This window comes from Oncorhynchus masou, chromosome 12 (genome assembly GCF_036934945.1).
Source record: "Oncorhynchus masou masou isolate Uvic2021 chromosome 12, UVic_Omas_1.1, whole genome shotgun sequence".
Classification (NCBI taxonomy): domain Eukaryota; kingdom Metazoa; phylum Chordata; class Actinopteri; order Salmoniformes; family Salmonidae; genus Oncorhynchus; species Oncorhynchus masou.
In genome coordinates, this window is record NC_088223.1 from 8,660,513 (window position 1) to 8,686,385 (window position 25,873).

General features: G+C 48.4%; 1 protein-coding gene across 1 annotated transcript; it reads right to left on the reverse strand.

Annotated features, from left to right (window-relative positions):
• Positions 1-22,637: 22,637 nt before the first annotated feature.
• LOC135549509 (MARCKS-related protein 1-B-like) lies at positions 22,638-25,437 on the reverse strand. Its single transcript, XM_064979523.1, has 2 exons — positions 25,043-25,437; positions 22,638-24,005 (listed from the first exon to the last, which is right to left on the reverse strand). The coding sequence occupies exons 1-2, from the start codon at positions 25,145-25,147 to the stop codon at positions 23,439-23,441; spliced, it is 672 nt and encodes a 223-aa protein (XP_064835595.1). The 5' UTR covers positions 25,148-25,437; the 3' UTR covers positions 22,638-23,438.
• Between the last annotated feature and the right edge of the window lie 436 nt (positions 25,438-25,873).

Consider the following 25,873-nt stretch of genomic DNA (forward strand, 5'->3'; position numbering starts at 1 on the left):
TATACAAGAGGTACCAGTACAGAGTCAACGACGAGGCTATATACAAGAGGTACCAGTACAGAGTCAACGACGAGGCTATATACAAGAGGTACCAGTACAGAGTCAATGACGAGGCTATATACAAGAGGTACCAGTACAGAGTCAACGACGAGGCTATATACAAGAGGTACCAGTACAGAGTCAATGACGAGGCTATATACAAGAGGTACCAGTACAGAGTCAACGACGAGGCTATATACAAGAGGTACCAGTACAGAGTCAATGACGAGGCTATATACAAGAGGTACCAGTACAGAGTCAATGACGAGGCTATATACAAGAGGTACCAGTACAGAGTCAATGACGAGGCTATATACAAGAGGTACCAGTACAGAGTCAATGACGAGGCTATATACAAGAGGTACCAGTACAGAGTCAATGACGAGGCTATATACAAGAGGTACCAGTACAGAGTCAATGACGAGGCTATATACAAGAGGTACCAGTACAGAGTCAATGACGAGGCTATATACAAGAGGTACCAGTACAGAGTCAATGACGAGGCTATATACAAGAGGTACCAGTACAGAGTCAATGTGTGGGAGTACAAGTTAGTCAAGGTAATTGAGGTAATATGTACATGCAGGTAGTTGTAAAGTGACTATGCATAGATAATAAACAGCAAGTAGCAGCAGCGTAAAAATGGGGGTCAATGCAAATAGTGCGGGTGACCATTTGATTAACTGTTCAGCAGTCTAATGACTTGGGGGGAGAAGCTCAGTGAGGAGCCTTTTGGACTTGGAGCTTTGGTACCGCCTGCCGTGCGGCAGCAGCGAGAACAGTCTCTGAATAGGGTGGCTGGCCACAAAATTGGAAGCACAGAACTGTCTAGAACTAAGGAGCATTTGCAAATAAAATCATTAAAAAGCCTACAATGTGATTTTCTGGATTTTCTTTTCTCATTTTGTCTGTCATAGTTGAAGTGTACCTATGATGAAAATTACAGGCCTCTCCCATATTTTTAGGTGGGAGAACTTGCACAATTGGTGGCTGACCAAATACTTTTTTTGCCCCACTGTATAGTGTATTCATTTACAGTGATCTCAGCTATGTTTTTGTTTTTCATTTCATTCATAGGCTCAAGTCTCCTACTCACCAGCTGTCTGTCTATGAGGAATAACTGGTCAATGCAGTCCCCTTGATCTAAGGTAAGAATACCATAATAACAACTGGCACTACATCAGACTAGTCTGGAACTGGGACTACAACAGACTGGAACTGGGACTACAGCAGACTGGAACTGGGACTACATCAGACTAGTCTGGAACTGGGACTACAGCAGACTAGAACTGGGACAACAGCAGACTGGAACTGGGACTACAACAGACTGGAACTGGGACTACAGCAGACTGGAACTGGGACTACAGCAGACTAGAACTGGGACTACAGCAGACTGGAACTGGGACTACAGCAGACTAGTCTGGAACTGGGACTACAACAGACTGGAACTGGGACTACAGCAGACTGGAACTGGGACTACAGCAGACTGGAACTGGGACTACAGCAGACTAGTCTGGAACTGGGACTACAGCAGACTGGAACTGGGACTACAGCAGACTGGAACTGGGACTACAACAGACTGGAACTGGGACTACAGCAGACTGGAACTGGGACAACAGCAGACTGGAACTGGGACTACAGCAGACTAGTCTGGAACTGGGACTACAACAGACTGGAACTGGGACTACAGCAGACTGGAACTGGGACTACAGCAGACTAGTCTGGAACTGGGAATACAACAGACTGGAACTGGGACTACAACAGACTGGAACTGGGACTACAGCAGACTGGAACTGGGACTACAGCAGACTAGTCTGGAACTGGGACAACAGCAGACTGGAACTGGGACTACAGCAGACTAGTCTGGAACTGGGACTACAACAGACTGGAACTGGGACTACAGCAGACTAGTCTGGAACTGGGACTACAGCAGACTGGAACTGGGACTACAGCAGACTAGAACTGGGACTACAGCAGACTGGAACTGGGACTACAGCAGACTAGTCTGGAACTGGGACTACAACAGACTGGAACTGGGACTACAACAGACTGGAACTGGGACTACAGCAGACTAGTCTGGAACTGGGACTACAACAGACTGGAACTGGGACTACAGCAGACTAGAACTGGGACTACAGCAGACTAGTCTGGAACTGGGACTACAGCAGACTAGTCTGGAACTGGGACTACAGCAGACTAGTCTGGAACTGGGACTATAGCAGACTAGAACTGGGACTACAGCAGACTAGTCTGGAACTGGGACTACAGCAGACTGGAACTGGGACTACAGCAGACTGGAACTGGGACTACAGCAGACTAGTCTGGAACTGGGACTACAGCAGACTGGAACTGGGACTACAGCAGACTAGTCTGGAACTGGGACTACAACAGACTGGAACTGGGACTACAGCAGACTAGAACTGGGACTACAGCAGACTGGAACTGGGACTACAGCAGTCTGGAACTGGGACTACAGCAGACTAGAACTGGGACTACAGCAGACTGGAACTGGGACTACAGCAGTCTGGAACTGGGACTACAGCAGACTAGTCTGGAACTGGGACAACAGCAGACTGGAACTGGGACTACAGCAGACTAGTCTGGAACTGGGACTACAACAGACTGGAACTGGGACTACAGCAGACTAGTCTGGAACTGGGACTACAGCAGACTAGAACTGGGACTACAGCAGACTGGAACTGGGACTATAGCAGACTAGTCTGGAACTGGGACTACAACAGACTGGAACTGGGACTACAGCAGACTGGAACTGGGACTACAGCAGACTAGTCTGGAACTGGGACTACAGCAGACTGGAACTGGGACTACAGCAGACTAGTCTGGAACTGGGACTACAGCAGACTGGAACTGGGACTACAGCAGACTGGAACTGGGACTACAGCAGACTAGTCTGGAACTGGGACTACAGCAGACTAGAACTGGGACTACAGCAGACTAGAACTGGGACTACAGCAGACTGGAACTGGGACTACAGCAGACTGGAACTGGGACTACAGCAGACTAGAACTGGGACTACAACAGACTGGAACTGGGACTACAGCAGACTAGAACTGGGACTACAGCAGTCTGGAACTGGGACTACAGCAGACTAGTCTGGAACTGGGACTACAACAGACTGGAACTGGGACTACAACAGACTAGAACTGGGACTACAACAGACTGGAACTGGGACTACAGCAGACTAGAACTGGGACTACAGCAGTCTGGAACTGGGACTACAGCAGACTAGTCTGGAACTGGGACTACAACAGACTGGAACTGGGACTACAACAGACTAGAACTGGGACTACAACAGACTGGAACTGGGACTACAACAGACTGGAACTGGGACTACAGCAGACTAGAACTGGGACTACAACAGACTGGAACTGGGACTACAGTAGACTAGAACTGGGACTACAGCAGTCTGGAACTGGGACTACAGCAGACTAGTCTGGAACTGGGACTACAACAGACTGGAACTGGGACTACAGCAGACTAGCCTGGAACTGGGAATTACAGCAGACTAGAACTGGGACTACAGAAGACTGGAACTGGGACTACAGCAGACTGGAACTGGGACTACAGCAGACTGGAACTGGGACTACAGCAGACTAGAACTGGGACTACAGCAGACTGGAACTGGGACTACAGCAGACTAGTCTGGAACTGGGACTACAACAGACTGGAACTGGGACTACAGCAGACTGGAACTGGGACTACAGCAGACTAGTCTGGAACTGGGACTACAACAGACTGGAACTGGGACTACAGCAGACTAGAACTGGGACTACAACAGACTGGAACTGGGACTACAGCAGACTAGAACTGGGACTACAGCAGACTAGTCTGGAACTGGGACTACAACAGACTGGAACTGGGACTACAGCAGACTAGCCTGGAACTGGGAATACAGCAGACTAGAACTGGGACTACAGAAGACTGGAACTGGGACTACAGCAGACTGGAACTGGGACTACAGCAGACTGGAACTGGGACTACAGCAGACTAGAACTGGGACTACAGCAGACTAGAACTGGGACTACAACAGACTGGAACTGGGACTACAGCAGACTGGAACTGGGACTACAGCAGACTAGTCTGGAACTGGGACTACAACAGACTGGAACTGGGACTACAGCAGACTAGAACTGGGTCTACAGCAGACTGGAACTGGTAATACAGCAGACTAGAACTGGGACTACAGAAGACTGGAACTGGGACTACAGCAGACTGGAACTGGGACTACAGCAGACTGGAACTGGGACTACAGCAGACTAGAACTGGGACTACAGCAGACTGGAACTGGGACTACAGCAGACTAGTCTGGAACTGGGCCTACAACAGACTGGAACTGGGACTACAACAGACTAGTCTGGAACTGGGACTACAGCAGACTGGAACTGGGACTACAGCAGACTGGAACTGGGACTACAGCAGACTGGAACTGGGACTACAGCAGACTAGTCTGGAACTGGGACAACAGCAGACTGGAACTGGGACTACAGCAGACTGGAACTGGGACTACAGCAGACTAGTCTGGAACTGGGACAACAGCAGACTGGAACTGGGACTACAGCAGACTAGAACTGGGACTACAACAGACTGGAACTGGGACTACAGCAGACTGGAACTGGGACTACAGCAGACTAGAACTGGGACTACAGCAGACTAGAACTGGGACTACAACAGACTGGAACTGGGACTACAGCAGACTGGAACTGGGACTACAGCAGACTAGTCTGGAACTGGGACTACAACAGACTGGAACTGGGACTACAGCAGACTAGAACTGGGTCTACAGCAGACTGGAACTGGGAATACAGCAGACTAGAACTGGGACTACAGAAGACTGGAACTGGGACTACAGCAGACTGGAACTGGGACTACAGCAGACTGGAACTGGGACTACAGCAGACTAGAACTGGGACTACAGCAGACTGGAACTGGGACTACAGCAGACTAGTCTGGAACTGGGACTACAACAGACTGGAACTGGGACTACAACAGACTAGTCTGGAACTGGGACTACAGCAGACTGGAACTGGGACTACAGCAGACTGGAACTGGGACTACAGCAGACTGGAACTGGGACTACAGCAGACTAGTCTGGAACTGGGACTACAGCAGACTAGTCTGGAACTGGGACAACAGCAGACTGGAACTGGGACTACAGCAGACTAGAACTGGGACTACAACAGACTGGAACTGGGACTACAGCAGACTGGAACTGGGACTACAGCAGACTAGTCTGGAACTGGGACTACAGCAGACTAGTCTGGAACTGGGACAACAGCAGACTGGAACTGGGACTACAGCAGACTAGAACTGGGACTTCAGCAGACTGGAACTGGGACTACAGCAGACTAGTCTGGAACTGGGACTACAGCAGACTAGAACTGGGACTACAGCAGACTGGAACTGGGACTACAGCAGACTAGAACTGGGACTACAGCAGACTGGAACTGGGACTACAGCAGACTGGAACTGGGACTACAGCAGACTAGTCTGGAACTGGGACTACAGCAGACTAGAACTGGGACTACAGCAGACTAGAACTGGGACTACAGCAGACTAGTCTGGAACTGGGACAACAGCAGACTGGAACTGGGACTACAGCAGACTAGAACTGGGACTACAGCAGACTGGAACTGGGACTACAGCAGACTAGTCTGGAACTGGGACTACAGCAGACTGGAACTGGGACTACAACAGACTGGAACTGGGACTACAGCAGACTAGAACTGGGACTACAGCAGACTGGAACTGGGACTACAGCAGACTAGAACTGGGACTACAGCAGACTAGAACTGGGACTACAGCAGACTGGAACTGGGACTACAGCAGACTAGAACTGGGACTACAGCAGACTAGAACTGGGACTACAGCAGACTGGAACTGGGACTACAGCAGACTAGTCTGGAACTGAGACTACAGCAGACTGGAACTGGGACTACAGCAGACTAGTCTGGAACTGGGACTACAGCAGACTGGAACTGGGACTACAGCAGACTAGAACTGGGACTACAGCAGACTAGTCTGGAACTGGGACTACAGCAGACTAGAACTGGGACTACAGCAGACTAGAACTGGGACTACAGCAGACTAGACTGGAACTGGGACAACAGCAGACTGGAACTGGGACTACAGCAGACTAGAACTGGGACTACAGCAGACTAGAACTGGGACTACAACAGACTGGAACTGGGACTACAGTAGACTAGAACTGGGACTTCAGCAGACTAGAACTGGGACTACAGCAGACTAGTCTGGAACTGGGACAACAGCAGACTGGAACTGGGACTACAACAGACTAGAACTGGGACTACAACAGACTGGAACTGGGATTACAACAGACTGGAACTGGGACTACAGCAGACTAGAACTGGGACTACAACAGACTGGAACTGGGACTACAGTAGACTAGAACTGGGACTACAGCAGTCTGGAACTGGGACTACAGCAGACTAGTCTGGAACTGGGACTACAACAGACTGGAACTGGGACTACAGCAGACTAGCCTGGAACTGGGAATACAGCAGACTAGAACTGGGACTACAGAAGACTGGAACTGGGACTACAGCAGACTGGAACTGGGACTACAGCAGACTGGAACTGGGACTACAGCAGACTAGAACTGGGACTACAGCAGACTGGAACTGGGACTACAGCAGACTAGTCTGGAACTGGGACTACAACAGACTGGAACTGGGACTACAGCAGACTGGAACTGGGACTACAGCAGACTAGTCTGGAACTGGGACTACAACAGACTGGAACTGGGACTACAGCAGACTAGAACTGGGACTACAACAGACTGGAACTGGGACTACAGCAGACTAGAACTGGGACTACAGCAGACTAGTCTGGAACTGGGACTACAACAGACTGGAACTGGGACTACAGCAGACTAGCCTGGAACTGGGAATACAGCAGACTAGAACTGGGACTACAGAAGACTGGAACTGGGACTACAGCAGACTGGAACTGGGACTACAGCAGACTGGAACTGGGACTACAGCAGACTAGAACTGGGACTACAGCAGACTAGAACTGGGACTACAACAGACTTGAACTGGGACTACAGCAGACTGGAACTGGGACTACAGCAGACTAGTCTGGAACTGGGACTACAACAGACTGGAACTGGGACTACAGCAGACTAGAACTGGGTCTACAGCAGACTGGAACTGGGAATACAGCAGACTAGAACTGGGACTACAGAAGACTGGAACTGGGACTACAGCAGACTGGAACTGGGACTACAGCAGACTGGAACTGGGACTACAGCAGACTAGAACTGGGACTACAGCAGACTGGAACTGGGACTACAGCAGACTAGTCTGGAACTGGGCCTACAACAGACTGGAACTGGGACTACAACAGACTAGTCTGGAACTGGGACTACAGCAGACTGGAACTGGGACTACAGCAGACTGGAACTGGGACTACAGCAGACTGGAACTGGGACTACAGCAGACTAGTCTGGAACTGGGACAACAGCAGACTGGAACTGGGACTACAGCAGACTGGAACTGGGACTACAGCAGACTAGTCTGGAACTGGGACAACAGCAGACTGGAACTGGGACTACAGCAGACTAGAACTGGGACTACAACAGACTGGAACTGGGACTACAGCAGACTGGAACTGGGACTACAGCAGACTAGAACTGGGACTACAGCAGACTAGAACTGGGACTACAACAGACTGGAACTGGGACTACAGCAGACTGGAACTGGGACTACAGCAGACTAGTCTGGAACTGGGACTACAACAGACTGGAACTGGGACTACAGCAGACTAGAACTGGGTCTACAGCAGACTGGAACTGGGAATACAGCAGACTAGAACTGGGACTACAGAAGACTGGAACTGGGACTACAGCAGACTGGAACTGGGACTACAGCAGACTGGAACTGGGACTACAGCAGACTAGAACTGGGACTACAGCAGACTGGAACTGGGACTACAGCAGACTAGTCTGGAACTGGGACTACAACAGACTGGAACTGGGACTACAACAGACTAGTCTGGAACTGGGACTACAGCAGACTGGAACTGGGACTACAGCAGACTGGAACTGGGACTACAGCAGACTGGAACTGGGACTACAGCAGACTAGTCTGGAACTGGGACTACAGCAGACTAGTCTGGAACTGGGACAACAGCAGACTGGAACTGGGACTACAGCAGACTAGAACTGGGACTACAACAGACTGGAACTGGGACTACAGCAGACTGGAACTGGGACTACAGCAGACTAGTCTGGAACTGGGAGTACAGCAGACTAGTCTGGAACTGGGACAACAGCAGACTGGAACTGGGACTACAGCAGACTAGAACTGGGACTTCAGCAGACTGGAACTGGGACTACAGCAGACTAGTCTGGAACTGGGACTACAGCAGACTAGAACTGGGACTACAGCAGACTGGAACTGGGACTACAGCAGACTAGAACTGGGACTACAGCAGACTGGAACTGGGACTACAGCAGACTGGAACTGGGACTACAGCAGACTAGTCTGGAACTGGGACTACAGCAGACTAGAACTGGGACTACAGCAGACTAGAACTGGGACTACAGCAGACTAGTCTGGAACTGGGACAACAGCAGACTGGAACTGGGACTACAGCAGACTAGAACTGGGACTACAGCAGACTGGAACTGGGACTACAGCAGACTAGTCTGGAACTGGGACTACAGCAGACTGGAACTGGGACTACAACAGACTGGAACTGGGACTACAGCAGACTAGAACTGGGACTACAGCAGACTGGAACTGGGACTACAGCAGACTAGAACTGGGACTACAGCAGACTAGAACTGGGACTACAGCAGACTGGAACTGGGACTACAGCAGACTAGAACTGGGACTACAGCAGACTAGAACTGGGACTACAGCAGACTGGAACTGGGACTACAGCAGACTAGTCTGGAACTGAGACTACAGCAGACTGGAACTGGGACTACAGCAGACTAGTCTGGAACTGGGACTACAGCAGACTGGAACTGGGACTACAGCAGACTAGAACTGGGACTACAGCAGACTAGTCTGGAACTGGGACTACAGCAGACTAGAACTGGGACTACAGCAGACTAGAACTGGGACTACAGCAGACTAGTCAGGAACTGGGACAACAGCAGACTGGAACTGGGACTACAGCAGACTAGAACTGGGACTACAGCAGACTGGAACTGGGACTACAGCAGACTAGTCTGGAACTGGGACTACAGCAGACTAGAACTGGGACTACAGCAGACTGGAACTGGGACTACAGCAGACTGGAACTGGGACTACAGCAGACTGGAACTGGGACTACAGCAGACTGGAACTGGGACTACAGCAGACTGGAACTGGGACTACAGCAGACTGGAACTGGGACTACAGCAGACTGGAACTGGGACTACAGCAGACTGGAACTGAGACTACAGCAGACTGGAACTGGGACTACAGCAGACTAGAACTGGGACTACAGCAGACTGGAACTGGGACTACAGCAGACTAGCCTGGAACTGGGAATACAGCAGACTAGAACTGGGACTACAGAAGACTGGAACTGGGACTACAGCAGACTAGAACTGGGACTACAGCAGACTGGAACTGGGACTACAGGAGACTAGTCTGGAACTGAGACTACAGCAGACTGGAACTGGGACTACAGAAGACTGGAACTGGGACTACAGAAGACTGGAACTGGGACTACAGCAGACTAGAACTGGGACTACAGCAGACTAGCCTGGAACTGGGAATACAGCAGACTAGAACTGGGACTACAGCAGACTGGAACTGGGACTACAGCAGACTGGAACTGGGACTACAGCAGACTAGTCTGGAACTGGGACTACAGCAGACTGGAACTGGGACTACAGCAGACTGGAACTGGGACTACAGCAGACTGGAACTGGGACTACAGCAGACTAGTCTGGAACTGGGACTACAACAGACTGGAACTGGGACTACAACAGACTAGTCTGGAACTGGGACTACAGCAGACTGGAACTGGGACTACAGCAGACTGGAACTGGGACTACAGCAGACTGGAACTGGGACTACAGCAGACTAGTCTGGAACTGGGACTACAGCAGACTAGTCTGGAACTGGGACAACAGCAGACTGGAACTGGGACTACAGCAGACTAGAACTGGGACTACAACAGACTGGAACTGGGACTACAGCAGACTGGAACTGGGACTACAGCAGACTAGTTTGGAACTGGGACTACAGCAGACTAGTCTGGAACTGGGACAACAGCAGACTGGAACTGGGACTACAGCAGACTAGAACTGGGACTTCAGCAGACTGGAACTGGGACTACAGCAGACTAGTCTGGAACTGGGACTACAGCAGACTAGAACTGGAACTACAGCAGACTGGAACTGGGACTACAGCAGACTAGAACTGGGACTACAGCAGACTGGAACTGGGACTACAGCAGACTGGAACTGGGACTACAGCAGACTAGTCTGGAACTGGGACTACAGCAGACTAGAACTGGGACTACAGCAGACTAGAACTGGGACTACAGCAGACTAGTCTGGAACTGGGACAACAGCAGACTGGAACTGGGACTACAGCAGACTAGAACTGGGACTACAGCAGACTGGAACTGGGACTACAGCAGACTAGTCTGGAACTGGGACTACAGCAGACTGGAACTGGGACTACAACAGACTGGAACTGGGACTACAGCAGACTAGAACTGGGACTACAGCAGACTGGAACTGGGACTACAGCAGACTAGAACTGGGACTACAGCAGACTAGAACTGGGACTACAGCAGACTGGAACTGGGACTACAGCAGACTAGAACTGGGACTACAGCAGACTAGAACTGGGACTACAGCAGACTGGAACTGGGACTACAGCAGACTAGTCTGGAACTGGGACTACAGCAGACTGGAACTGGGACTACAGCAGACTAGTCTGGAACTGGGACTACAGCAGACTGGAACTGGGACTACAGCAGACTAGAACTGGGACTACAGCAGACTAGTCTGGAACTGGGACTACAGCAGACTAGAACTGGGACTACAGCAGACTAGAACTGGGACTACAGCAGACTAGTCTGGAACTGGGACAACAGCAGACTGGAACTGGGACTACAGCAGACTAGAACTGGGACTACAGCAGACTGGAACTGGGACTACAGCAGACTAGTCTGGAACTGGGACTACAGCAGACTAGAACTGGGACTACAGCAGACTGGAACTGGGACTACAGCAGACTGGAACTGGGACTACAGCAGACTGGAACTGGGACTACAGCAGACTGGAACTGGGACTACAGCAGACTGGAACTGGGACTACAGCAGACTGGAACTGGGACTACAGCAGACTGGAACTGAGACTACAGCAGACTGGAACTGGGACTACAGCAGACTAGAACTGGGACTACAGCAGACTGGAACTGGGACTACAGCAGACTAGCCTGGAACTGGGAATACAGCAGACTAGAACTGGGACTACAGAAGACTGGAACTGGGACTACAGCAGACTAGAACTGGGACTACAGCAGACTGGAACTGGGACTACAGGAGACTAGTCTGGAACTGAGACTACAGCAGACTGGAACTGGGACTACAGAAGACTGGAACTGGGACTACAACAGACTAGAACTGGGACTACAGCAGACTAGTCTGGAACTGGGACTACAGCAGACTGGAACTGGGACTACAGCAGACTGGAACTGGGACTACAACAGACTGGAACTGGGACTACAGCAGACTGGAACTGGGACTACAGCAGACTAGTCTGGAACTGGGACAACAGCAGACTGGAACTGGGACTACAGCAGACTAGAACTGGGACTACAGCAGACTGGAACTGGGACTACAGCAGACTGGAACTGGGACTACAGCAGACTAGCCTGGAACTGGGAATACAGCAGACTAGAACTGGGACTACAGAAGACTGGAACTGGGACTACAGCAGACTAGAACTGGGACTACAGCAGACTGGAACTGGGACTACAGGAGACTAGTCTGGAACTGAGACTACAGCAGACTGGAACTGGGACTACAGAAGACTGGAACTGGGACTACAGAAGACTGGAACTGGGACTACAGCAGACTAGAACTGGGACTACAGCAGACTAGCCTGGAACTGGGAATACAGCAGACTAGAACTGGGACTACAGCAGACTGGAACTGGGACTACAGCAGACTGGAACTGGGACTACAGCAGACTAGTCTGGAACTGGGACTACAGCAGACTGGAACTGGGACTACAGCAGACTGGAACTGGGACTACAGCAGACTGGAACTGGGACTACAGCAGACTAGTCTGGAACTGGGACTACAACAGACTGGAACTGGGACTACAACAGACTAGTCTGGAACTGGGACTACAGCAGACTGGAACTGGGACTACAGCAGACTGGAACTGGGACTACAGCAGACTGGAACTGGGACTACAGCAGACTAGTCTGGAACTGGGACTACAGCAGACTAGTCTGGAACTGGGACAACAGCAGACTGGAACTGGGACTACAGCAGACTAGAACTGGGACTACAACAGACTGGAACTGGGACTACAGCAGACTGGAACTGGGACTACAGCAGACTAGTCTGGAACTGGGACTACAGCAGACTAGTCTGGAACTGGGACAACAGCAGACTGGAACTGGGACTACAGCAGACTAGAACTGGGACTTCAGCAGACTGGAACTGGGACTACAGCAGACTAGTCTGGAACTGGGACTACAGCAGACTAGAACTGGAACTACAGCAGACTGGAACTGGGACTACAGCAGACTAGAACTGGGACTACAGCAGACTGGAACTGGGACTACAGCAGACTGGAACTGGGACTACAGCAGACTAGTCTGGAACTGGGACTACAGCAGACTAGAACTGGGACTACAGCAGACTAGAACTGGGACTACAGCAGACTAGTCTGGAACTGGGACAACAGCAGACTGGAACTGGGACTACAGCAGACTAGAACTGGGACTACAGCAGACTGGAACTGGGACTACAGCAGACTAGTCTGGAACTGGGACTACAGCAGACTGGAACTGGGACTACAACAGACTGGAACTGGGACTACAGCAGACTAGAACTGGGACTACAGCAGACTGGAACTGGGACTACAGCAGACTAGAACTGGGACTACAGCAGACTAGAACTGGGACTACAGCAGACTGGAACTGGGACTACAGCAGACTAGAACTGGGACTACAGCAGACTAGAACTGGGACTACAGCAGACTGGAACTGGGACTACAGCAGACTAGTCTGGAACTGGGACTACAGCAGACTGGAACTGGGACTACAGCAGACTAGTCTGGAACTGGGACTACAGCAGACTGGAACTGGGACTACAGCAGACTAGAACTGGGACTACAGCAGACTAGTCTGGAACTGGGACTACAGCAGACTAGAACTGGGACTACAGCAGACTAGAACTGGGACTACAGCAGACTAGTCTGGAACTGGGACAACAGCAGACTGGAACTGGGACTACAGCAGACTAGAACTGGGACTACAGCAGACTGGAACTGGGACTACAGCAGACTAGTCTGGAACTGGGACTACAGCAGACTAGAACTGGGACTACAGCAGACTGGAACTGGGACTACAGCAGACTGGAACTGGGACTACAGCAGACTGGAACTGGGACTACAGCAGACTGGAACTGGGACTACAGCAGACTGGAACTGGGACTACAGCAGACTGGAACTGAGACTACAGCAGACTGGAACTGGGACTACAGCAGACTAGAACTGGGACTACAGCAGACTGGAACTGGGACTACAGCAGACTAGCCTGGAACTGGGAATACAGCAGACTAGAACTGGGACTACAGAAGTCTGGAACTGGGACTACAGCAGACTAGAACTGGGACTACAGCAGACTGGAACTGGGACTACAGGAGACTAGTCTGGAACTGAGACTACAGCAGACTGGAACTGGGACTACAGAAGACTGGAACTGGGACTACAACAGACTAGAACTGGGACTACAGCAGACTAGTCTGGAACTGGGACTACAGCAGACTGGAACTGGGACTACAGCAGACTGGAACTGGGACTACAACAGACTGGAACTGGGACTACAGCAGACTGGAACTGGGACTACAGCAGACTAGTCTGGAACTGGGACAACAGCAGACTGGAACTGGGACTACAGCAGACTAGAACTGGGACTACAGCATACTGGAACTGGGACTACAGCAGACTAGTCTGGAACTGGGACTACAGCAGACTAGAACTGGGACTACAGCAGACTGGAACTGGGACTACAGCAGACTAGAACTGGGACTACAGCAGACTGGAACTGGGACTACAGCAGACTAGTCTGGAACTGGGACTACAGCAGACTGGAACTGGGACTACAGCAGACTGGAACTGGGACTACAGCAGACTGGAACTGGGACTACAGCAGACTGGAACTGGGACTACAGCAGACTGGAACTGGGACTACAGCAGTCTGGAACTGAGACTACAGCAGACTGGAACTGGGACTACAGCAGACTAGAACTGGGACTACAGCAGACTAGAACTGGGACTACAGCAGACTAGTCTGGAACTGGGACTACAGCAGACTGGAACTGGGACTACAGCAGACTAGTCTGGAACTGGGACAACAGCAGACTGGAACTGGGACTACAGCAGACTAGAACTGGGACTACAGCAGACTGGAACTGGGACTACAGCAGACTAGTCTGGAACTGGGACTACAGCAGACTAGAACTGGGACTACAGCAGACTGGAACTGGGACTACAGCAGACTGGAACTGGGACTACAGCAGACTAGTCTGGAACTGAGACTACAGCAGACTGGAACTGGGACTACAGCAGACTAGTCTGGAACTGGGACTACAGCAGACTAGTCTGGAACTGGGACTACAGCAGACTAGAACTGGGACTACAGCAGACTGGAACTGGGACTACAGCAGACTAGAACTGGGACTACAGCAGACTAGTCTGGAACTGGGTCTACAGCAGACTAGTCTGGAACTGAGACTACAGCAGACTGGAACTGGGACTACAGCAGACTAGTCTGGAACTGGGACTACAGCAGACTAGTCTGGAACTGGGACTACAGCAGACTGGAACTGGGACTACAGCAGACTAGAACTGGGACTACAGCAGACTGGAACTGGGACTACAGCAGACTAGAACTGGGACTACTGCAGACTAGTCTGGAACTGGGACTACAGCAGACTGGAACTGGGACTACAGCAGACTAGAACTGGGACTACAGCAGACTGGAACTGGGACTACAGCAGACTAGAACTGGGACTACAGCAGACTAGTCTGGAACTGGGACTACAGCAGACTGGAACTGGGACTACAGCAGACTAGAACTGGGACTACAGCAGATTGGAACTGGGACTACAGCAGACTAGTCTGGAACTGGGACTACAGCAGACTAGAACTGGGACTACAGCAGACTGGAACTGGGACTACAGCAGACTGGAACTGGGACTACAGCAGACTAGTCTGGAACTGGGACTACAACAGACTGGAACTGGGTCTACAGCAGACTGGAACTGGGACTACAGGAGACTAGTCTGGAACTGGGACTACAGCAGACTGGAACTGAGACTACAACAGACTGGAACTGGGACTACAGCAGACTAGAACTGGGACTACAGGAGACTAGTCTGGAACTGGGACTACAGCAGACTGGAACTGAGACTACAGCAGACTGGAACTGGGACTACAGCAGACTGGAACTGGGACTACAGCAGACTGGAACTGGGTCTACAGCAGACTGGAACTGGGACTACAGGAGACTAGTCTGGAACTGGGACTACAGCAGACTGGAACTGAGACTACAACAGACTGGAACTGGGACTACAGCAGACTGGAACTGGGACTACAGGAGACTAGTCTGGAACTGGGACTACAGCAGACTGGAACTGAGACTACAACAGACTGGAACTGGGACTACAGGAGACTGGAACTGGGACTACAGGAGACTGGAACTGGGACTACAGCAGACTAGAACTGGGACTACAGGAGACTGGAACTGGGACTACAGGAGACTGGAACTGGGACTACAGCAGACTGGAACTGGGACTACAGCAGACTGGAACTGGGACTACAGCAGACTGGAACTGGGACTACAGCAGACTAGAACTGGGACTACAGCAGACTAGCCTGGAACTGGGACTACAGCAGACTGGAACTGGGACTACAGCAGACTGGAACTGGGACTACAGCAGACTAGAACTGGGACTACAGCAGACTGGAACTGGGACTACAGCAGACTGGAACTGGGACTACAGCAGACTAGAACTGGGACTACAGCAGACTGGAACTGAGACTACAGCAGACTGGAACTGGGACTACAGCAGACTGGAACTGGGACTACAGCAGACTGGAACTGGGACTACAGCAGACTAGAACTGGGACTACAGCAGACTAGAACTGGGACTACAGCAGACTGGAACTGGGACTACAGCAGACTGGAACTGGGACTATAGCAGACTGGAACTGGGACTACAGCAGACTAGTCTGGAACTGGGACTACAGCAGACTGGAACTGGGACTACAGCAGACTGGAACTACAGACCTGTTTTATTGGGCTATGCTGATCCTGGGAACGTGGCCTATGGTATTTGATTTGGGCAGTGTAGCTCAGAGCAGTCAAGTCCTGTCTGACCTGTACTGCCTATTGCTGCGAAAGCCATGTCAGGCAACACTGTCCCAGCACTGCAGAAACATGTCTTGGCCAAGGTCACGGGACGGGGGACACAAAGGTCATGATGATGATGCAATAAAGTCTGAGAGTCCCAAACAGGTCAGTAGTAACATGCCATAATTACTGTGTGTGTCATGATTTGTCCTCAGGACAGGACTGAGGAGGAGAGGTAGCTTGTAGGTAAAAAAAGAAGAAGAATATTTTGATTTATAAACTTTTCTGAACTGAAGAAGCTAATCTGTGAGCTGGAGCAGGAGATCTCTGAACTGAAGAACATCTCTCAGCTAAAAAAACCAAAACATATTTGGACTAGGAGATCTCTGATGTCAAAGGTTACATACGTAAGTGAGCTCAATAAAGGGAATGCTGTGCTAAAACAAGAAACAACGTTCAAGAAACAAAAGAGGGTGGGGCCTCCCGAGTGGCACAGCGTTATAAGGCACTGATGCATCACTACAGACCCGGGTTCGATCCCAGGCTGTCTCATAACCGGTTGGCCCAGCACTGTCCAGGTTAGGGGAAGGTTTGGCCCGGGGGGTTCTTCGAGCTCTAGCGACTCCTTATGGCGAGCCAGGCGCCTGCAGGCTGACCTCTGCCGTCAGTTGAACGGTGTTTCCTCCGACAGATTGGGAAAAGGGGGGTACCTGTCCTTGCCAGTGTCTTGTGGGACTCAGACACAACAATTTCTCCTCCCTTACCAACCATTACAGTGTTTAATATTTCGTACTGTTTAAGACTTTTCAAGTTTCAGATGTTTCATCACTCTCATTCAACTGTCTTTTTTATTAATTTAATCTTACAGTATCAATCGACCACAAGCACGCATTCGTATAAAGTGAGTGATGACAAACACAAGTGCAGTTGGCATTGAATAACCGATATTGGGGCGGCAGGTAGCCTAGTGGTTAGAGGGGGTGGCAGTTAGCCTAGTGGTTAAAGGGGGGTGACAGGGTAGCCTAGTGGTTAGAGTGTTGGACTAGTAACCGGAAGGTTGTAAGGTCAAACCCCCGAGCTGACAAGGTACAAATCTGTCGTTCTGCCCCTGAACAGGCAGTTAAACCCACTGTTCCCAGCCCGTCATTGAAAATAAGATTTTGTTCTTAACTGACTTGCCTAGTTCAATAAATGTTGTTGTGTTTTTTTAAGTTTCTGTGCGTCCTTTGTATTTTTTGATAATAGTCGACAACAAAGATGATGTGGAGAATAATCGATTGTCTTTGTTTCGTATCGCCCTGATCTGTTCCACCTGTCTAGTGCTTGTCTCCCCCCCCCCCACCAGGTGTCTCCTATTGTCCCCCATTATCCCCTGTGTATTTATACATGCGTTTTCTCTCTGTCTGTCGCCAGTTCGTCGTGTTTTGTCAGGTCTTACCAGCGTGTCTCCCCTGTTCGTCTGCGCTCAAGTTTTTGTTTTCTAGTCTCCCGGTTCTGGCCTTTCTATCTGTCCTGAGCCTGCCTGCCGTTCTGTCCCTGATTGACTATGCCTTGGCTTTGCCAACCTCCGTCTGCCCTCGACCTGCCCTCGACCTGCCACTTTAATATAATAATTATTCCGAGAATAGAACTATCCACCTCCTGTGTCTACATCTAGGTCATACCCTGAGCCGTGATACGTTTGTTTAAAATGTGATATGATTGATAAAATCTTAACATTTTTGACAAATATACCATTTGAATTCATTAGATCATGATACGGTTCAGTATGAAAACTCACTTCCTTGATAGTCCAAGTAAACTAGTACCTAACGACCTCATCCACAGTAGTAGACTAGTACTTAACGACCTCATCCACAGTAGTAGGCTAGTACATAATGACTTCATCCACAGTAGTAGACTAGTGCTTAACGAACACATCCACAGTAGTAGACTAGTGCTTAACGAACACATCCACAGTAGTAGGCTAGTACCTAACGACCTCATCCACAGTAGTAGGCTAGTACCTAACAACCTCATCCACAGTAGTAGGCTAGTACCTAACGACCTCATCCATAGTAGTAGGCTAGTACCTAATAACGACTTCATCCACATAACGACTTCATCCACAGTAGTAGGCTAGTACCTAACAACCTCATCCACAGTAGTAGGCTAGTACTTAACGACCTCATCCACAGTAGTAGGCTCGTACATAACGACCTCATCCACAGTAGTAGGCTAGTACTTAACGACCTCATCCACAGTAGTAGGCTAGTACCTAACGACCTCATCCATAGTAGTAGGCTAGTACCTAATAACGACTTCATCCACATAACGACTTCATCCACAGTAGTAGGCTAGTACCTAACAACCTCATCCACAGTAGTAGGCTAGTACCTAACAACCTCATCCACAGTAGTAGGCTAGTACCTAACGACCTCATCCATAGTAGTAGGCTAGTACCTAATAACGACTTCATCCACATAACGACTTCATCCACAGTAGTAGGCTAGTACCTAACAACCTCATCCACAGTAGTAGGCTAGTACCTAACAACCTCATCCACAGTAGTAGGCTAGTACCTAACAACCTCATCCACAGTAGTAGGCTAGTACTTAACGACCTCATCCACAGTAGTAGGCTAGTACATAACGACCTCATCCACAGTAGTAGGCTAGTATCTAATGACCTCATCCACAGAAGTAAGCTCCCTAACAACCTCATCCACAGTAGTAAGCTACCTAATGACCTCATCCACAGTAGTAGGCTCGTACATAACGACCTCATCCACAGTAGTTGGCTAGTACCTAATGACCTCATCCACAGAAGTAAGCTCCCTAACAACCTCATCCACAGTAGTAAGCTACCTAATGACCTCATCCACAGTAGTAGGCTCGTACATAACGACCTCATCCACAGTAGTTGGCTAGTACCTAATGACCTCATCCACAGAAGTAAGCTACCCAACGACCTCATCCACAGTAGTAAACTACCTAATGACCTCATCCACAGTAGTAAACTACCTAATGACCTCATCCACAGTAGTAGGCTAGTACCTAACGACCTCATCCACAGCAGTAGGCTAGTACTTGATGACCTCATCCACAGTAGTAGGCTAGTACCTAACGACCTCAATCACAGTAGTAAGCTACCTAACGACTTCATCCACAGTAGTAAGCTACCTAACGACCTCATCCACAGTAGTAAACTACCTAATGACCTCATCCACAGTAGTAGGCTAGTACCTAACGACCTCATTCACAGTTGCAAGCTTCCTAAAGACCTCATCCACAGTAGTAAGCTACCTAAAGACTTCATCCACAGTAGTAAGCTACCTAATGACCTCATCCACATTAGCAAGCTTCCTGAAGACCTCATCCACATTAGCAAGCTTCCTAAAGACCTTATCCACATTAGTAAGCTACCTAAAGACTTCATCCACAGTAATAATCTACCTAAAGACTTCATCCACAGTAATAAGCTACCTAAAGACTTCATCCACAGTAATAAGCTACCTAAAGACTTCATCCACAGTAATAAGCTTCCTAAAGACCTCATCCACAGTAATAAGCTACGTAACGACCTCATTCAAGTATTCACAAATTGTCAGTTCAGTGATTAGATTAATAGACTGAGTTCGACAAATGCCTCTGCAATCTGTGCAAAATGGCTGAAGCAACACAAATGTGGAGCTACATCTGTGTTTGAATAATTCATCATTGTTTGAAGGCTGGGATGACTAGAAATAACTCTGATCTCAACTCATCATATCACCATGTGAACTAGGTCAGTGGGCGTATCCCCAATGGCACCCTATTCCCCATAGGACTCTGGTCCAAATTAGTGCACTATGTACAGTATAGTGAATAGGATGTCATTTGGGATACAAACCTACAACCAACCCAGATCAGGATCAACGATTTAAGAGTTCAACAAACTCAATTGAATTAACTTTATTGAGGAAGAATTACACGAGGAGAAGTTATTTCTTGTGTGATTTGAGGAGGTATATATGTCCTAAGCAATGACGTCTTGAGAGATACTGTCACTACAGGGGTTACAGAGGTCACGGGGATAATGTGGGCGCGCATGCAAGGATCATTGGCTGCTTCCAGAAGTGTGCACTTGTTCTGTTCACTACTTATTACAAATCTAAAAGCATTGGATTGGTGGAGGAATGGGCTAGTGGGAGTTTTCCACACTTTGGGAAGAAAGAGAGACAAAACAGGTACATAGGGAGAATCTCAATTGCATTTCCTTGACTCCTCACATCTCAAAACACATTGGAGGAGAAGGTCAGAGGGAAGTCCCTCTAACTATCTTATCCAATATGTTTTTGAAAAGGAGATGAGGAGAGAGGACGCAAGGAGTCAAGAAAATTATATTGAGATTGTGCCATAGCCCTAGAATGTAGGATCATGGGGTGGATCTCAATACTCTGCAGTAGTCTCTCCTCTCCATCAGCACTTACCAATTCTCCATCAAAACTTATTCTCTGTGTGAACTAATAGCCTAAGTAATAAATGATGACAAATTAGGTATTGTCCCCTCTTGCTTTCAGTTGTAGGTGGTTTACTACTATGTGTGATTGGTTGATTACATATTTAATTGGTCAGGCTTGTCAAGAATGTCAGGCTATCTCTTAGATGGACATTAATCTTGGGATTATGAACTATGAGAAGTCTAAAACACATCAATGTGCTCTTTACATTACATTTTCCGATAGGAATGTGATTCTTGTAACTCATTGATTCTTAGAATTGGAAAGCACATTGTACACTGAACAAAAATATAAACACAAAATGTGAAGTGTGTTTGAAGAGCTGAAATAAAATATCCCAGAAATGTTCCAGATGCTCAAAAAGCTTATTTCTCTCAAGTTTTCTGCACAAATTTGTTTACATCCCTGTTAGTGAGCATTTCTCCTTTGCCAAGATAATCGATCCATCTGACAGGTGTGATATATCAAGAAACGGATTAAACAGCATGATTATCACACAGGTGCACCTTGTGCTGGGGATAATAAAAGACCTCTCTAAAATGTGCAGTTTTGTCACACAACACAATGCTACAGATGTCAAGTTTTGAGGGAGCGTGCAATTGGCATGCTGACTGCAGGAATGTCCACCAGAGCTCTTGCCAGATAATGTAATGTTCCATTCTCTACCATAAGCCGCCTCCAATGTAGTTTTAGAGAATTTGGCGGTACGTTCAACTGGCCTCTCACAACCGCAGTGTATGGTGTCGTGTGGGCGAGCGCTTTGCTGATGTCAATGTTGTGTCCCATGGTGGAGGTGGGGTTATGATATGGGCAGGCATAAGCTACGGACAACGAACACAATTGCATTTTATCGATGGCAAATTGAATACAGTGATACCGTGATGATATCCTGAGGCCCATTGTCGTGCCATTCATCCGCCGCAATCACCTCATGTTTCAGCATCATAATGTACTGCTTCACGTCTCAAGGATCTGAACACAATTCCTGGTAGCTGAAAATGTCCCAGTTTTTCCATGGCCTGCATACTCACCAGACATGTCAGCCATTGAGCATGTTTGGGATGCTCTGGATCGACGTGTACGACAGCGTTTTCCAGTTCCCGCCAATGTCTAACAATGTCACACAGCCATTGAAGAGGAGTGGGACAACCTTCCACAGGCCACAATCAACATCCTGATCAACTCTATGAGAAGGAGATGTGTGGCGCTGCATGAGACAAATGGTGGCCACACCAGATACCGACTGGTTTCCTGATCACACCCCTACCTTTTTCTGTGACCAACAGATACAGATCTGTATTCCCAGTCATGTGAAAATCCATAGATTAGGACCTAATGAATTTATTTCAATTGACTGATTTCCTCATATGAACTGTAAAGGCTTCAAAATGGTTGCATGCTGTGTTTATTGATTTTGTTCGGGTAAAAGAGGAATAAACAATAAATCCGAATGTTGTTTTCCCCAGCCAGCGCGCTGTACTACTAAATCACCCTTCCCAACTAAAAATAACAGTATCCATACAACAATGGGCAGGTATTGGTAACCAACATTTATTTACCATTTTCAACTTTACAATAAAACCATAAACATCTGTCAACATTAGCAAAATAAAGAACAGAATCAGTTCAATGTATTTACAGAGACCATTGAGCAAGAGTCAGGCTTTACACACCAGACAGATCAACAACTTTTAAAACTGCAACAGTGAACATAGCAAGCTTAATTGTTCTTTTTTTTCTCTCTTATTTTTTTATAGCCAAGATAAAAATCTAAACTTATTGATTTCTTCTTCTTTAAAACAAAACAAGACATAGCTTCTCTGAATCTTTAAAATGGTTCTCTATTGTAACACCACAAAATACTTCAAATTTTGGGTTAAAATATAGGAATGTATAAAGTTGGCAAGTCTTTTTTGTTTATTTGTTTTATTTCATGTGGTGGTTGGTTGGTGTCTCGCTCGTTCGCGTTGATGCATCTTTTTGAGCTGGGCGTTTTGAGAAAGACACGTCAACTCAACTCCCATCCATAACTGTGTCTTCCACTCTCCCCGTTGTCCCACAGCAATCAGCACATAATACTAACGGGTTCAGATGTCTCGCTGTAACCAGGGGTCGTAACCAGGGAAGTGAACTAGTGAATCTAGTCTGTCATCTTGTTACCATGACAAAAGTGGCACGAAGGAGTCTCTCACATAAATGTGTATATATTTACATACACATATATCTATACATATGTATACATATACACATATATAAATATATATATAACTCAATTTTTTCTCTCTCTCTTGAAAAACAGTTCACAGTCCTTGTTGTGGGTAAAGATACAATCACTCTACTTTCTGTTGGGAGGGAGCTGCTGCCGTGGGGGTCGAGCTGGTCTCCTCTGTTGGTTTGGTGGGCTCTGTGGCAGGAGCAGCGGCAGCCGCCTCCTTCACCTCCACCTTCACCTCCTCCTTAGGAGCCTCCTTCACCTCCTCAGCTTTAGCCTGCACCTCCTCTGCCTTCGGGGCTTCTGTAGCAGGAGCAGCAGCCTCCTCCTTCACCACCTCCTCTTTCTTCTCCTCCGAAGCCACAGCGGCTCCGTTCTCAGCTGGTTTCTCCTCATCGGGAGCGGCCGCCTCCTCCTTCACCACCTCCTCTTTCTTGGTCTTCTTCAGTTTCAGGCCCTTGAAGTTGAATGATTTCTTCAGGGAGAACTTCTTCTTTTTCTTGGGGGCATCCTTGGTGGCGGCTTCACCTACCGGTTTGGGGGCATCCTTGTCGGCGGCTGGCGCTGGCTCGATGGCGTCCCCTCCTGCGCCAGCCTCGGGCTCCTCGGCGGCGTCAGTGGAACCGTTGGTGGCGGCCGTCTCTGTGGCAGAGACGTCACCGTTGGACTTGACATGGCCATTCTCCTAGGAGGAAAGGAGGGAAATTGAAGGAACTAAATTAGAGGATGGTTTAAAAAATATATATAATACAATTAAATTAATAAAGAAAATACAATTGACGTTATATTTTTACACTGTGACTCAAACACAACCATCAACACATTTAGCTTTATAACGATGATTCGTCGTGCTCATCAATTAACCACCGTGTCGCTCAAAAGCCGACGCCTTGTAGAACCACAAGAAAACGACAGGCGGCGACGGTGCAACATCACACACAGGAGGGGGGTATCTTTTCAATAAAGACCTGGCCCAGTCGATGAAAAAAAAACAAATTATATTTAAATTTAAAAAAATTCAATGAAACTGATGATGCATTAACAAAAATGTACATTCATTTCACAAGGTGAAGATGTGATTTATGTCGATTTTGCATTTGTCTATAAAATAACGTTTACAGTCACTGATCGAGACATGTCTAGACTCTCCCGGTCTTGAGGGTCTGCAACTTCATCCATCATGGATGGGCTTGCATAAATTCGGTGCGATTAGATTGATATCCACTGTTAAAACGCTGCTTTTGAATCCATAATTCACAAATTGTCTCTGATATTTTCTGCATGAGGGGGTAGCTTGTCTACGTGCGCCCTCGCCTTTCCAACCCCCCTCATGGCCACGGCTTTGGAACTGTGACCGAGCTAGTGAGGCTAACTAGAACCAAGGTTAGTTAACGGTGGCATATGCTCCCGGTCCAAACCCCGATTAACTACGTTATTTTAGATATTATATCACGGCTTTAGCAGCAAGCACGCTTGCAGTTTCATCCCCCCCGCGTCTCAATCTAGTGTTGGTAACTAGCTACCCGTCACTGGTGACCATGCGAGCCAGACTAAACCAAGATGCACATTTATCCCCTAATAATATAATCGAAACAGACCAACCTCGATTTTAAAATTAAATAGCAACATTATACTACAGAAAATATTAGCGAAGCTATTTTTTAGTTAGTTGAGTAAAAAAGGTGTGTCGTCTGGTGGCCCAGGGATGAGAGAGTTTCATACCTGTCCGTTCGTTTTGACGGAAGCCGTATTCGCGACTGCAGCCGCGTCCGCGGCAGCAGCTTTCGCCTCCCCGACTACCTCTCCTTTGGACGCTTGGGAACCCATCGTTGCTCGGTGTTTTTAAATAAAATTTCAAAGGAAAAACACAAAAAGTGGTCTCAATTTAATCCAGCCCCGCGCAGTGTTATGGATCCAATGGCAAAAATAAAAGGCGATCGTATAATATTTTTTGGGGGGGATCCTTTGAAGAAAAAAATAATAGCAAGTTTCTTTTACTTTTCCTTGCACTTCAAGCTGTCGCTCCCGTAGAAGGATACCCACTAGTTTCAACAGTGGTTGAACGCAGCGCTTGAATATAGACCAAGATACCACCAACGGGCGTGGTCACACGAGTCTATCCAATCATGTGCGCCTTTATGAGTTCTCTCCGCCCTCTTCAAAAGACGCTAAAAAAATTTCCCCACAAACATCATATCCCAATGGTCTCTCTCTCCAACATCATATTACACTGGTCTCTCTCTCTAACATCATATTACACTGGTCTCTCTCTCTCTCTCCAACATCATATGACACTGGTCTCTCTCTCCAACATCATATCCCAATGGTCTCTCTCTCTAACATCATATTATAATGGTCTCTCTCTCTGACATCATATTACACTGGTCTCTCTCTCTCTCTCCAACATCATATTACACTGGTCTCTCTCTCTCTAACATCATACTACACTGGTCTCTCTCCAACAGCATATTATAATGGTCTCTCTCTCTCTCTCCAACATCATATTATAATGGTCTCTCTCTCTCCAGCATCATATTACACTGGTCTCTCTCT